Raw genomic sequence first — 14,538 nt, 5'->3', positions numbered from 1 at the left:
CTCCCCCCCCCCCCCCCCATTCTATGAGGTTTCTCTGAAGCTCCCCTTCTCAGGGAGCCAGGAGCTGTAGCTATCGCCTGTTTTCTTCCTGTCACTCTCTGTCCAGTTGAGGAAAGTTATTTTAACAGGCTTTTAAAAAGTTCTACTCTGAGGGTTAGGGAGCTGTTGGGGTGATTAGTGTTTGGTTTCTTTCACTTTACTCTTCCTCGGCAATGGCTCTCTGATTCTTACTTTTGTGTCTGGTCTCTTTAGAGCCAGCAGAGAGGGGGTGGCCCCTTCCTCTGGGAGGGTTTTACTAGCATTGCCCTGGTAATAGCTCTGGCAGTTCTGGGGTCTCTGCTCTTTTTGTGTGTCTTGCCTCTGATGTGGTTTCTCTTTGTTTTTTGTCCCCAGCCTCTGACTATGGTATGAAACTGCCAATCCTGCGTTCCAACCCGGAGGACCAGATCCTGTATCAAACAGAGCGGTACAATGAGGAGACTTTTGGCTACGAAGTGCCCATTAAGGAGGAGGGGGACTATGTGCTGGTGTTGAAATTTGCTGAGGTCTACTTTGCACAGTCCCAGCAGAAGGTGAGGCCTGGTCAGTGGGACATTGCCACTCTTGGATAGTCCCCTGCTATGGGCCAGAGAATGTAAGAGCCTCCCCAGAAGGGAGGAACAGGTGAGCTTTGAGGAAAAGCTGGATTCCTTCTGCCCTAGAGAAGCAATGTCCCATTGCTCACAAGGCTACACTTGCTCTGGGGGTTGGTGACAGAACGCGATGCCAGAATCTTAGTTCTTGGCAACTACCTGATCCTGGTTGTCCTCCTCAGTTGTCAGCACCTTCTTGTTTTTAGCCTTGCTCTTTTTTTTTTTTTTTTTTTTAAGATTTAATTTATTTATTTGACAGAGAGATAGAGATAGCCAGCGAAAGAGGGAACACAAGCAGGGGGAGTGGGAGAGGAAGAAGCAGGTTTCCAGTGGAGAAGCCTGATGTGGGGCTCGATCCCAAAACGCCAGGATCACGCCCTGAGACAAAGGCAGATGCTGAACGACTGAGCCACCCAGGCGCCCCTTAGCCCTACACTTTTCCTGTCTCTTCTTGAAAATTTCCTTCTGTCCATATTGAGGTTTTTGTTTGTATTCTTTGTTCCCTAAGGCCAGTATGAGACCTTGACAATGAAAGAACATGGCTTTGATTTAGCTAATGTAACGAACTCTGTACGCTTGACTATATCCAGCCCTGTCATTTTAAAAATTATTTCTGAACTTGAAACCTGGGCAGGTACATGATGTCCAGCTGCTAAAGGAGTATGAAGCTGATGGTCTTGACATTGTCTCTCTTTTATTTAATCCTGGAAGGTATTTGATGTGCGATTGAATGGCCATGTCGTGGTGAAGGACTTGGATATCTTTGATCGTGTCGGGCACAGCACAGCTCATGATGAAATCATCCCTATGAGCATCAGAAAGGGGAAGCTCAGTGTCCAAGGGGAGGTGTCCACCTTCACAGGGAAACTCTACATCGAGTTTGTTAAGGTAACCCTTTCCCTCTGCCCTCCCATCTGAGGAAATGTTTAAAAGAATGGGTGCAGGGGGAATGTTTACTGCTGTGTGGTGCTGACCATTGTTTCCCATTTCCTAGGGGTACTATGACAATCCCAAAGTTTGTGCACTCTACATCATGGCTGGGACAGTGGATGGTAAGTGGTGTCTTTAACCTCCTTTTTTCCTTGGGCTGAAGGATATGGTTGAGGAAACCCTTGGGGGAATAATTTAGCTGATCACTCTTGTGAAAACACTTAAAGCCAAATTGTGGGGAGTCCAGAGCCAGATGGTTGGGGATGAAGTGTAGCGTGGTGCTGGCCGTAAGCTTTGGAGTAAGGTCTGTGTTCAAATTTTGCTGCTGCCACTTAATCAGCTTTTTGGTTTTGGACAAATTCCTTTAACTTCACTGTAAATTTGGCTTAATAATGGTACCTACTGGTGTGCCCTGACCCTTGTAGTCTTTTGGAATGGCCTTAAACTCGTCCTTATTCTCTTTCTTTGACATCTGTTTCCTGGGGGCAAAAAGGGAAAAGGCAAAAGGAGGAGGAGTCCTTTAGTGTTTTGGTATGCTCTGAGAGAGTCCAGAATTGCTGGACTGCACTGGACAGAAGTTCACTTTCCAGTGTCTCCTTGTCCTTGAGATCCAGCTTTAGGGTGTACCGCTTTCTCAGCGTTGAGATGATCCTGCCGCTAGCTTCCCAGGCTGATTTTTTGCGGAGAAGGCTTGTGTCTTAGTGACTTTTCTCCTCCATTCTGCCTCTGCGTTTTCCCAGTTCATCCCGAATGCACCAGGGAGCTCATCTGGTGCACACCTTGATGTGTCCCCAGATGCTGGTATTCTGACATCTAGGCAGATGTCTTGCCAGAAAAACAGATTTGTAGCTTGAGTCCCTAAGGAGGAGGCAGAGCAGAGGGGTAGTGTGTGCTGACAACCCAAGGCTCTGTGGCTCAGCTTTTCCTCAGTTGCTGTTTGAATCAGAAGGGAATGTGGGATTGTGAAGGCTGCAGGAGGGATTAGAAAATGCTAAGTTTTGGGTGTCGGGTCATTTACTCTGTTCAATCTGGTCCTCCCATGGTTCTGAAGAAGTAGGACAGGAAGGGGAGATAGTGAGCCTCCCTGGGCGCAAGGCTTTTACTGTGTTTTAGTTAAATCTAAAGAAGACTAGTGTTTGCAGCAGTCTGCTGTTCTTTAGGCCAGGAGCTATTTCTGCTACTTCTCTTTTTTCCTGTGGACCCTGCTTAGGTCATAGCATCTCTTTATTGTGGCTCATTTACGGCTCTTAAGGGTCTCACTTAAATGCTGTGGGTCTTACTTAAAAGGTGTCTGTTTTCTTGTGTCAGATGTACCAAAGCTGCAGCCTCATCCAGGACTGGAGAAGAAAGAGGAGGAAGAAGAAGAAGAAGAATACGATGAAGGGTCTAATCTCAAAAGACAGACCAATAAGAACCGGGTACAGTCAGGCCCCCGCACGCCCAACCCCTATGCCTCGGACAACAGCAGCCTCATGTTTCCCATCCTGGTGGCCTTCGGAGTCTTCATTCCAACCCTCTTCTGCCTCTGCCGGTTGTGAGAACAAATACCATCCTGAACTGGGTGGAGGGGTGAGGGAAAGAAACCAAACATGTTGGTTTTGGTTTCTGTATTTTTCACAGTGATTAACAAAAAAACAAACAAACAAAAACCACACACAAAAATTAAAGGAGAAAAAAAGAGGCAGAGTGGGTAGAGAGCAGCCCTCATCCACCACTGGTCCCAGCCCTGCTTCAGTCCTTGTGCTCTCTTTGTGGCTGGCCCCAGCCGTCTCTTTCCTCTCCAGGGTACTTAGGGTAAAGCGGATCCTACACGTTCAAGGATCCTCGTCTGCACACCTAGTGGAAAGGACTCTGAACCCACAGCAGACACGGTTCCTTTTCTTAGGTTAGAAATTAACAGCAGGGAAATGTCATCTTATTACCTGAGAAGACCAGCGCTGAGAGTTGGGTATGTTCTGAAGTGATGTCCAGATAAGTTTTCAGATGTCATGGGATTGAAAGTGTGTGTGCTTTGTGTATGTGTGAAGGTGTATAATTTGTAAGATAAAGACGAAAACAGAGGGGGATTAAACAAAAAAAGAAAAGTAGATACTTCCTTACTTGGAAGCCTTTCTGGTTTCAGCCTAATGATGGTTCCACCTTAAGTGTTTGCGCTTTGTCATTGCTTGTCTCCCTGACATGTGCCAGTTAGAGGACTGTCTGGTATCCAAGACAATTAGTTTACGTCAGGTCCTCAAGTTGCCTCTGACTTGTTACCACAACAAATCATTTTGATTTCAGTGCCTGTTGGGGACTTGATTTCCTCTCATTTTTCCCCCCTTAATCTGGCTCACTTGAAATCTCTCTCTCTCTCAATCATCCTGCTAAGTTATTGCCAAGAAGGGAAGGAGACATGGGGATTTGGGGTTCCCTTTGCTTGAATGTCTTATCCTCTACCACCTCACCTTGTTGGTACCTCCCTCCCTGGATCTCTGAGCCAGCAGCCAGGAGGACCTGACCCAGCAATTCTTTTACTGGCCCCTCTGTAGGGTCTTGCTGCCAGGGGACAGGGATGCTTTCCAGCCTGCAGCAACAGAACACTTGACCTTAAAAGTCTCTTCTGGTCTTTGGATTAGAAAAGGCTTATGTTAGCATAATTTAAGAGCCACCTCAGAGACTTGAGCCCTACTAAGTGACTGACCACTGTTTAGAGTGTCTTATCTAGTATCTGATACTCACTTATTCCCACCTTGTGTCTGTGGCGCAAGTCAACAAGTTTTGGTTTATGCCCAGGGCTGCCCCACAGAACTAGACTGATTGTCTGTATCTGGCCCAGGGGCGCCTCTCACTGATCTTAATAGTATGCCCCTCTGCCCTTTCATCTCCCTATCCAAGTTACAGTTGGGTTCTTGATGTGACGGGGCTGAAAGATTGCCAGTCAGCCATAGTTCTGGCAGCTCTGAAGCCAACCTTAGCATCTAAGCGTCTGTCTTAAATTCCCTGGAAAAACTTCTGCAGGAAATGGAGCTTCCCTGTTCCCTTCTTTTCTGGTCACTGTTATCCTTTTCCCAGTTAGGGCAGCAATGAGGGAGGACCCAGCCAAGCTACAAGGAACTTTGTGGATGGAGGGCAGCAGGATTAGCTTCTGCTTGGGCTGGAACAGCACAGAATCTCAAACGAGGCTCATCATTTTACAGTGTGTTTAATTTTGTCTTTCTTTTTTTTTTCTTTTTTTCAATGTTTTTAAAGAGCTCCATATAATTGAACTGTTTGTTATATGAAAAAGTAAGTAGCCTTTGGGCTCATGTCCTGGGTTTTGACTCTTGATGAGTTACTCTGGGTCAGCATTTAGTCCTTTGAGAGTTGGAGCCCTTTATTTTAGCTGTGACTTAGGCCTCAGTAGTAGGGTATTGAGTCAGGCATCTGGATGGCTATGGCCTGAGGCTGCAGTAAGAGAACACTTCCTGGAGTGCTTCACAAAGCTCCCTGCTTTAAAGGATGACATTCTATGGCCTTGGTCCTGGGGACCCCCTGCCTGGGGCAGTGGACATCCTGACTATTAATTGGGCTTCCGACAGTGGCTTCGGTTCCTCTTCCATCAGAACTCCCCACCGCTGTAGGCCACTGCCTATGGAGTAGACGAGATGAGGAAGGAGGACTTGCTGCCTCCATTTTGCCTTGTTTGTTAGTTTGCCTGGGTCTCTGAGGAAGGAGGGGTCCCGCCTCCTCACCTCAACCCATCCCTTCAGTGACTCAGAGTCTCAGAAGGAAACTCTGGCTCCTGGGGCCATTTCCTAATGGTACTGTAAGCCAAGCAGCTTTGCTTCCAAGCCCACCCCTGTTTCCAAGCCCACTCCTTTCCCCTGAGCTCAGGGATAGGGATGGGCATTTTCCTCTGCTTGTGTCCGAAAGGAAGGAACATCTTTCTATGGCTCACAAAAACTAAAGGAGAAGTGAGGAAACAGGAAGGAGTTTGGTGGGGGCTGGGGTAGAGTCCCCTGGAGCCAAGCCCACCCAGCTAACAGAGCTGCCCAGGGCCGGTCACAGCTGGCCCATGATGCTGAACTTGAAAGCTTTTTTTTGTTGTTGTTATTGTTGTTTTGGTTTTTTTTGTTTGTTTTTTTGGGTTTTTTTGGCTCCTCCAAGATGATATAGGTACATGAAGTTTAGGTTAAAGGGGTGGGGCGGGGCACTCTTTGTTTTTATTTTTGTATTGTGTGTGTCACGAATTACTCTGTTCATCATTTGCTTTTTGCACTGTTTGTTCCCCTGCCTGTATTTTGAGCTATTACTAGGACCAGGCGGCTATGCTGTAGGGAGTCTGTCTGGGGTCGGGGAGGCGATGAGGGATGCCACTTAGGCCTGGGGAAAGAGAGGTCTGGGCTCTTCTACTGGATCCATGCTCTCCTAGGTTTTTAGATTTCCCTAACCCCAGCTGGCTAAAGCCAAGAGGAGATGGCCAAGATGAAACTCCTTTTTCAGTTCCGTTTCTGGGTGGACCACACAAAGATGTCTGCTGGGGATGGGCTGAGAGTCTGGAGCCTAGCTCTGATTTGGGTCAGGGGCCAGCTGGCCATTTTGGGTTTTACTCATGCTGACTGAAACGCTGTGCCAGGAAATAATCTGTGGGACCCATGTCCCCTAAACCAGATCCATTTTCCCATAAAGTCTCCACTACGGAGGAGAAGCTGCTCAGTGGATATCTTGAATTCTGGTGACTTGAAAGATGGTTATCTTTAAGTGTCAGTGGTGTCAGACTCCCGGGGCCACCAGCTGGTTTGAGAGTGTGACCTTGTTCTCTTTTTCCCACTGTTTGCCTATGAGATACTGGCCTGAAATTGGGGGATCACATTAGAGGTCAATTAGGCTTTGAAGAGATGAAGTGAAGTTTAAGTTTACCTCCCCCTTTCTGTGCCTGGAAACTGTTTAATCCAGTTTCAGAATTGTGTTTTGACTTCTTTGTCTTTTTGGAGAAGCTTCTGTTTTAAGGAATTTCTCTTCCTTCTTATCCTGCCTCTACTTTCTCCTGAGAAGGCCTGGCCATGGCTTCTAGAATCTCAGTTGAACTTCAGAAAACAGCAGCAGTATTTTCCCTTTCCTAGCAGGTATACTCCTTTCTCTAGAAATTGGCTCACCTTGGGAAGCCCAGGGAAAGAGTCCACAAGTTCTCTACCCTCCCTGGAGATTGGGGCAGGACCCACCCCGGTCAGCACAGTGCCTTTTCCTCTCCTGCTCTGAGCCAGGGTGGGCATTCCCTCTAGATTCAGGTCTGGGCAGGGGTCTTAGAGTCCCTGCCATGGGGCTGCTTCCCCATCCCTCTCTCCCCTTCCCCTTTGCTGGCCGGCTCTGACCTAATTCAAGTGTCTTCTTGCCTCGAGCAGCCTTAATGGCATCAAGTGGCAACATGTAATATTGTCCTCCATGCCTCTCCAAAGGACCTGGGAGAGCAGGTGAGCTTTCCAAAGCGTGAGACTAACAGATGCTCCTGTTCAAAAAAAGGAAGGAGGAGGAGATGCCTTGGGCTTCCTTGTGCTGTGGCCCTGGGGAAGGAGGCTGGGGTAGGGCTAAGTGATAGTGCAGAAGCAGAACCAGGAACACCTGGGATGTGTTCAGAAATCTTAGAAGAAGTCTGCTTCTCTTCTGTGGAAAGATCTAATTAGGGTTCAAAGAACTCTAAGAAAATTGCAAAGAAGCCTTAATGTTCAAGCTTCAGAGAGATCAGAGTAATTTCTCCCTATCCATCCGAGCTCGGACTCTTTCTGTATTTAGACCTCTCCTGGGGCAAGAGGGCTAGATTTCCTCATTTTATTAGGACACCAGGTTGGCATCAGTGGGTTAGCTGCCCAGCTAGGGCGGGTTCTTTGTACATGGGTGGCTCGCTGCCGATCTAGTTTGTCCTTCCCCAGCTGCCTTTTGGCTAGCCTGCCTTCGGTTGCCAAATCATTTTGATAAGAGCAGATGATTTGGGGACTGGCTGGGTTGGCAGGAAAAGAGCAGGATGGCTCTCTTGGGACGGTCCCCTCCCACCCCCCCCCACCCCCCAGGAATATAACAACAAGGAGCCAGGATTGTGCTGGCAGCCAGGGAAACAGTAGTCCTGTTAGAGTTGGCAGGGAGGGCCCTGGCACCTCTCACATCCAGGCAGGCTTGTGCGATGGGGGCACATAGCACCAGGAGAAGCAGAACTTCATTCTCACCTCTATTTTGAGCTTCAGTGCTTTATTTCAGTATGAGGGAAAACAACAACAAACTGAAGTGTGCTTTCCGTCCTTTCAAAGGACAACTGTCGGGAAAGGAGAGCTGAGTTGCCAGGTGGGAGGGGAGAATTGGCAGGGAGATCTTCACGGCAAACCAGGAATGAGGCGTTCTTGACTCTTGTCTTCCCTGGTGTGTCATAATCCAGGGAATGAAAAGAAATTTGACCCTGGATTAGTCCCCTCCTTGGATTTTCCTTCCACCGTGTTCTCACACACTAGGACCAGCTGCCCATTCTGAGCTCAGAGCAGCCTCTTCAACCATTATCGGCCTAACCTGGCTTGTCAGGAAACCCACACCACCCCTCCAGATTGGGCCTGGCTGCTCTGTTCTGTACCAAGTACTGGAGCATAGTGTCAAGTTCTTAGCCCTGGTAGCTCCTAGATCCCCATCCTCTCCCTGCAGAGGTCAAACCAACTCTTTGTCTGTAGCCACAACATGCATTTACAGCAGCACAGTGAGATGTGATTGAGGGGCTTTGAACCTGGCTGGCCCGGGAAAGCAGTAGGGGTGGATAGAGCTGTCTTTCCTTCTGGGCTGTCTCCATCTGTCCCTACCCTTTACATGCCCCCCCCCCCACCAAAAAGTAAAAAAATCAGGATGTTTTTCACTGTCCATTGCTTTGTGTTTTAATAAACAATTTGCAGTGACACTCTGTTGAGATTGAGTTTGAACTTGATTTTGCAAAGAGGTGAAGTGATGGGGTGGGAAAGGGAGACCTGGGGGCTCACTTGGCTGCAGAGGGCTCTCCTGTGACAAGACTAGGGGCTTTTGTCCATTTTAGCCGGGATGTTTGGTTAAGGGAATGAAGTTCTATAAACCTCTGCCTGGCCATTTCAGCCAGCGGTGCATTCAAGGAAAAATAAACAGTTGTTTTGTTTTGTTTCCACTTTCACTGGAGCGCCAGGCCATGACTGTCTCCCTTCCAGTGCACATCTTTCCCTCAGCTTCCGTGACAGCCTGTGGACAGACCAAGCCCTGGGACAGTTTTCTCTGCTTTCTCTCTCTCTCTCTCTTTTTTTAAGAGAGCGAGAGCTCACACCGTGGGGTTGCGGTGGGGGGGCAGGTGTGGGCAGAGGGAGAAGGAGAGAATCTTGAGCAGGCTCGACGTGGGCTCAACACAGCGCTCAGTGTCACAACCTTGAGATGGTAACCTGAGCCAAAATCAAGAGTCAGATGCTTAACTGACTGAGTCACCCACATACCCTAACTGCTCTCTTCTAGTGTGTTGTCAGTGTTGAGTATACATTGGGAAGGGGCAGAAAGACCGAAGGATGTTTTTCCTGGAATTTATCTGCCTTGTTTTATAGCTGAGGAACATGAAACTCAAAAAACTTAAGTAATTTACCCCAGGCGAGTCAGTAAAAGGTCAAGGCAGGCTTCAGACTCCATCTGTCTACCTGCAAAGCCCATATTCTTTCTAAGGCTGTAAGGATAACTGTAGATACCCCTTATGGAGCCCTTGAAACGGATGAGGCACAATGTCAAGCACTTTTACAGATGTTGCTCCTGTTTAATCTTCAACAAACCAGTTGGTATGAGCCTTTCATGGGTGAAGTGACTTGCCCAAGGCAATACAGCCAGCAAAAAACAGCTGGGATTTTACACCCGGAATCTGGCTCTTGATCATTACTCTCTATTACTCTCATTGCCTTTCCTCTCCCCACAGTGCTATGTGACTGGCTCCAGACTCCAGAACCTACCTGCTATATTTCGCCAGCAGGAATGGAGGCTGCTGGTATGAGGAGAGGGAGGGAGAGTTTGGCCTACCTCCCTCAGTTATCCCTTGAAGGGCAGAATTCAGTGCTCAGCTCCAAGAATGAGGCCAGTGTTGATGGAGTCTGTTCTCAGGGCCCAAATAAACTGGGAGGCCCACAGAGCCTCTTTCTTAGCTCGAGCCCACCCGTAACTGGAGTTCTTTGCTAATTCAGACCTGGCTGTTACTATTTCAAGTAGCTTTCCATGAGCTGCCAAATGGGGGAAGAGACCTGAAGAAGCCTTGCTCTAGGGAGTTGCAGGGAGGAAAACTGTCTGACAGAAGATCTTGGGCCAAGTGCTGGGGGTTGGGTTAAACCACTCCTTGGGTCCAGATCTTAATCTTGCTAAGGAAATCAGGCTCCCGGTTGGCTGGAGCCGGTGTGCCGGACCTTTCTCCATACTTAGTACCCCACCCCCCTCCACCCCTTATAGAGGAAGAGAGATGAGTTTCCCCCACATTTACTGGAAAGCTTGTTGCTGTTAGCAGTGGTGAGGGGTCAAGGCAGAGAGGAGGTGGAGCAGGGAGGTTCTGGAGCAGGATTGCCTCTGCTCTCTAGCAACCTGAGATGGCAGGCACCTCACTGCAGGACTCTGGCCCAAGAGTTGTAGTTTTGTTTGTTGCTACCCATGTATATGTTAGTAAAATTAACCCCACTTGCTTTTTGGCTTGGCCTTGTGCTAAGACTTGCTCTCCTAGGTTTCCTTGCTGTTGCCCCTGAAGTCCATGTGTCGCTTCCTCAAGCCTGGTTCCCCAGCTCGTTTCCCCTCAGCTCTTTCCAGTCAACACGCTCTCCCGTCCAGCTCCATGTCTTCTCCCCGTCCGGCGTGCCTGCCCTTGGCAGAGGGGTCCTGCAGAAAGGCCGCAGAAATAGGTTGGCATAGTGACCATTCATGAGACACACTACCTGGCACCAGCATCGTGCTTTTTGCTTTTTTTTGCTGTTTCTCGTCTCCTCTTCACTACAGCCCTAGGGGAGACGCATGACTAGCTCGACTTAGAAAGGAGGAAAGGAGGTCTCCGAGGGGATAGATGACCCATGCAAAGTCCCCCAGCTGGTCAGTGGCAGAGTGAGGACTGGGACTGTCGAACTGCACACTTGTGGTCTCAACACCACCATGGGCTTTTCTTTAAAAGGAACTGTTTGGCTGCCTGGGTGGCTCAGTTGGTTGAGCAACTGCCTTCGGCTCAGGTCACGATCCTGGAGTCCCAGGATCGAGTCCCAGGATCAAGTCCCGCGTCGGGCTCCCTGCTCAGTGGGGAGTCTGCTTCTCCCTCTGACCCTCTTCCCTCTTATGCTCTCTCTCACTCTCTCTCTCTCTCTCAAATAAATAAAATCTAAAAAATAAATAAAAAGAACTGTGTGAATGAAGATAACTAACGATGCTGGGTGATGGTTACGTGGAAGTTTATCATATTCCTTCTCTGGGAAAGAAAGTAACCCTTTAAGGGGAGCCTGGGTGGCGCAGTCGTTAAGCGTCTGCCTTTGGCTCAGGGCGTGATCCCAGCGTTCTGGGATCGAGCCCCACATCAGGCTTCTCTGCCAGGAGCCTGCTTCTTCCTCTCCCACTCCCCCTGCTTGTGTTCCCTCTCTCGCTGGCTGTCTATCTCTGTCGAATAAATAAATAAAATCTTAAAAAAAAAAAAAAGTAACCCTTTAAGACTAAGGGATACAGGAAATGCATAAACATATATGTATATTTTTAAAGTTATATGGGTTGCAAAATGTGAAAACTCAATCATTCTCATACCTACCTGTCTGATCCCTAGAGGTTAATACAGGTGACAGTCTGGTGTGTGTATTTCCTTTTATATGTATTTTTATATATGTCCATATGCACATATTTTCACATTTATTGTGCACACATGCAAGTGTTTCTTAGACTCCATTAAGGAATTACTAGGTCAAACAGTACATGCATTTACAAATTTGAAAGTCGTGCCCTCCACAAGGCTCCATGAGTTTTCACTCACCAATCTTGTGCTGTATTGACTTGGAAATAGGCCAGATACCCTTTTTGGAAACAGGTGGGATATAAATAATAAATTAATGCTTTGTAAAAACAACCCTCAGCCAGGGAGAGTGGTGACTTGGGTACTAGGGAAATTACCAGCTCTCAGTCCCAGACCACAAGGCATTCCTGCAGCCCCAGCCTGACCCGCTGATTCGATGCATGGCACCTTCAGGAGGTAGTAGGAAGGAGGACTCACTTTCCCAGTCTTTGCAGAAAAAAGCCCTCTGATGTCTTGCTTACCTTGGCGGCACCAGCTCCAGGCCCCACCTGCCTGGCCTGATTTGAGGCAGACTGCCTGGCTACCCTGGGACTGCCCCAGAGAACAGCCACTGTCACACCTCTTACAGCGAGGAAAACAACCAGCTAAAGGAGAGGGACTTGCAGAGCTTGGAGCTGGGGTGAAAGGAAGGCCATCCATCCTTTCCATCGTGCCGCTCTTCACCCGTCTAGCGCAGGGAAACCTTGGGGTTACTGTTTAGTGCGGTAGATCTCTGTTGTCCTCTTTCTCCCAAACACAGTGTGAGTTTATGTACTATGTATTATGTAAAAAATTTTTAAAAGAGCCTTTTGATACACCTTAGGAAGATTTGATGAAGAGAAGCACAGGCAGATTGGAGTTTATAGCCCTTATTTTTCCTACTCTATATATATATATATATATATATTATAATACATACACTATATTATATACACGTATTATTTTTGTGTGTGTTTTCTAAGGACAGCCTTTTCCTTTTAATCACAATTCATAGGTGGTGTCCTGAGAGAGTACAGGCCCTAACTCCCTTATATGGCAGTTTTTATTTAACTTTCTTTTGAGCAGAAAAAAGTGATCACGTGTGAAGTTGCTTTTAAATTTTAAGAGAAGATAAGGCTACTTTGGCTTAGCATTTTCTTCCAGACAGAGATCCTAAGATATATATTTTTTTAATATACAAGCAGCCCATGACCATATGCCTGCGGTGATAAAACAGTACATAAGTAGCCCTCGTGTCAAAAGTGAATATATTCCCTTTTTAGTTCCTTCCAATACTCTCCTCAGAGGGAACCGCAGTTAACACTTTAGTGCATTTCCAGACCTCTTCCTGTGCAGTCACAAATACAAATCCATATATTCATGTCCTTTCTATTTTAAACAAATGGGATTCTATGCCTTGTTCCCCCCCCCTTAATATATCTTTAAGCTCTCTCTCTGGTATATATAGATGGATCTCGTTCTTTCTAACAGCTGCATAACATGAATGGCTGCAACTGTAGTTTATTTTGATTTTTCAGTGTTAGAAATGGTCCTGTGATAAACATCTTTGTGCTAAACGATCTGAAGTTGCAGGTAAGGGGGTTAATACATTTGTTGTGATCCCTAGAAAGAAAAGTGGGGATCCAGGTAACTAGTCCCGGTGTTCTGAGAACAAACGTTCAGTGCGCAAGTGAGTGTGGGAAATGGCTGCCTGCTGAGCCTCCCTTCTGGTGATTCACAATTAAGTAGCATATTAAAAGTTCTGGAAACTCTTCAGCAACCACTCACTGCTGAGTGGTTTAAAAAGAGTTGTTTGTGAAGGGAAGGATTTTAATTCTTTGTACACACCTATTAAAATTTTCCTGAACTGGTCACCTGGGTGGCTCAGTCAGTTAAGCGACTGCCTTCGGCTCAGGTCATGATCCCAGGGTCCTGGGATTGAGTGCTGCATCAGGCTGCCTGCTCAACGGGGAGTCTGCTTCTCCCTCTACCCTTCCCCCTGCTAGTGATCTCTCTCTCAAATAAATAAATAAATAAATAAATAAAATAAATGAGATTTTTCCTGAATGGTTTGGTAAATGCTACCCAGTGGTAATCTCTCGAAGATAGGGCAGCATTTAGATAGGAACTTGGCCACATACTGTTCCACAAGGCTGGGCAGCTGGGATGGAGTCAGGTTTGGATTTTGTCCAGGAACGAGGCTAGGCCTGTCAGCCCCTCCCAAGCCCCTTACATAAGGTGAAAGGGACCCAGCAAGCCCTGGCATAAACCAAGTCTCGAAGCTGGTCGTGGAGAGAGGGGTGGAGTTTCACTCTGGTCTAAGTCTGCCTGAGAGGTGATATCAGACCTAGCAGACACGGTACAACAGTCGGGCCCAGTCCTCTAACACAGAAGACTGTTGACCCAGAATCCCTAGAGAAGGAGCCACTTGGGGTGTGAGAGGGCAGCCTTAACCTAACACCCTCTGCCCACCCACCCAATCCCTTGGCCCACCTCATCCACTTAGTGAAATCATGATTAACTTCCAGGGTCCCGTGCAAAGGTTACCTCTGTGAAGCCTCTACTGAATCGGCCAGACCACTCCTTTGTGCTCTGGTAGCACCGTTGCTGTACCTCTGTTAGAGCAGTTAGCAGTCTGGCTTGTCTTCTAGTTCATTCATACTGGGCTGGTCAAGAGGAAGGTCCACATAATGAGTTATGTACTTCACAGCCTTCACTAACAAAGGGGGGGGGGGCTCCTTCATGGTGGTGCATTCCTTCACGCACTCATACAGTCATTATTGAGCACCTACTGTGTCAGGCATTAGCTATACTCTCAGGATACAATAGTGAATAAGGTGTCCTTACTCACATTCTCACATTTCCTGTTGTCTAGCCCGATGTCTAGCTCAAAGCTTGGCACAGTAGGGTTTAGAAATGGTAATCTAATTGGAAAGCCGCTTTTGCATAGCAAGCACTGTTTTAACTTCTGTGCTACAGGATTAGAAAATATTTCCTCAAGATGCCTTGTCTAGTTTATATGACAGAAAGTCATTTGACTGTATGAAATATTTTAAAGACAGTTGGGGTGACCTTGGGGGCCTGATGGAGTCTGGGGGTTTAGCACCCCCGGCCGCCCCTAGGGCTCACCACCTGGCTGGGACCCAGCTGGCCGAGCAGGCGGCTGCTGGCCACTGCCCCGCAGGCCCCGCCCCCTCCCCTCCCTCCCCTCCCCCCCAGGTGCCACCCCCCCCC

The 14,538-nt window shown here is 47.8% G+C and overlaps 1 protein-coding gene across 1 annotated transcript in view; it reads left to right on the top strand.

Annotated features, from left to right (window-relative positions):
* The window catches only part of MLEC (malectin), a 14,247-nt gene extending 5,799 nt beyond the window's left edge, over positions 1-8,448 (top strand). Inside the window, exons 2-5 of the mRNA XM_040619837.1 lie at positions 394-572; positions 1,344-1,520; positions 1,627-1,684; positions 2,871-8,448. Of these exons, the coding sequence (XP_040475771.1) occupies positions 394-572; positions 1,344-1,520; positions 1,627-1,684; positions 2,871-3,100 (644 nt within the window). The 3' untranslated portion in view covers positions 3,101-8,448. The remainder of the gene's footprint in view (positions 1-393; positions 573-1,343; positions 1,521-1,626; positions 1,685-2,870) is intronic.
* Positions 8,449-14,538: the final 6,090 nt, after the last annotated feature.

This window comes from Ursus maritimus, unplaced genomic scaffold (genome assembly GCF_017311325.1).
Source record: "Ursus maritimus isolate PB19 unplaced genomic scaffold, ASM1731132v1 scaffold_33, whole genome shotgun sequence".
Taxonomy (NCBI): domain Eukaryota; kingdom Metazoa; phylum Chordata; class Mammalia; order Carnivora; family Ursidae; genus Ursus; species Ursus maritimus.
This window is presented reverse-complemented; position numbering and strand designations above follow the sequence as displayed.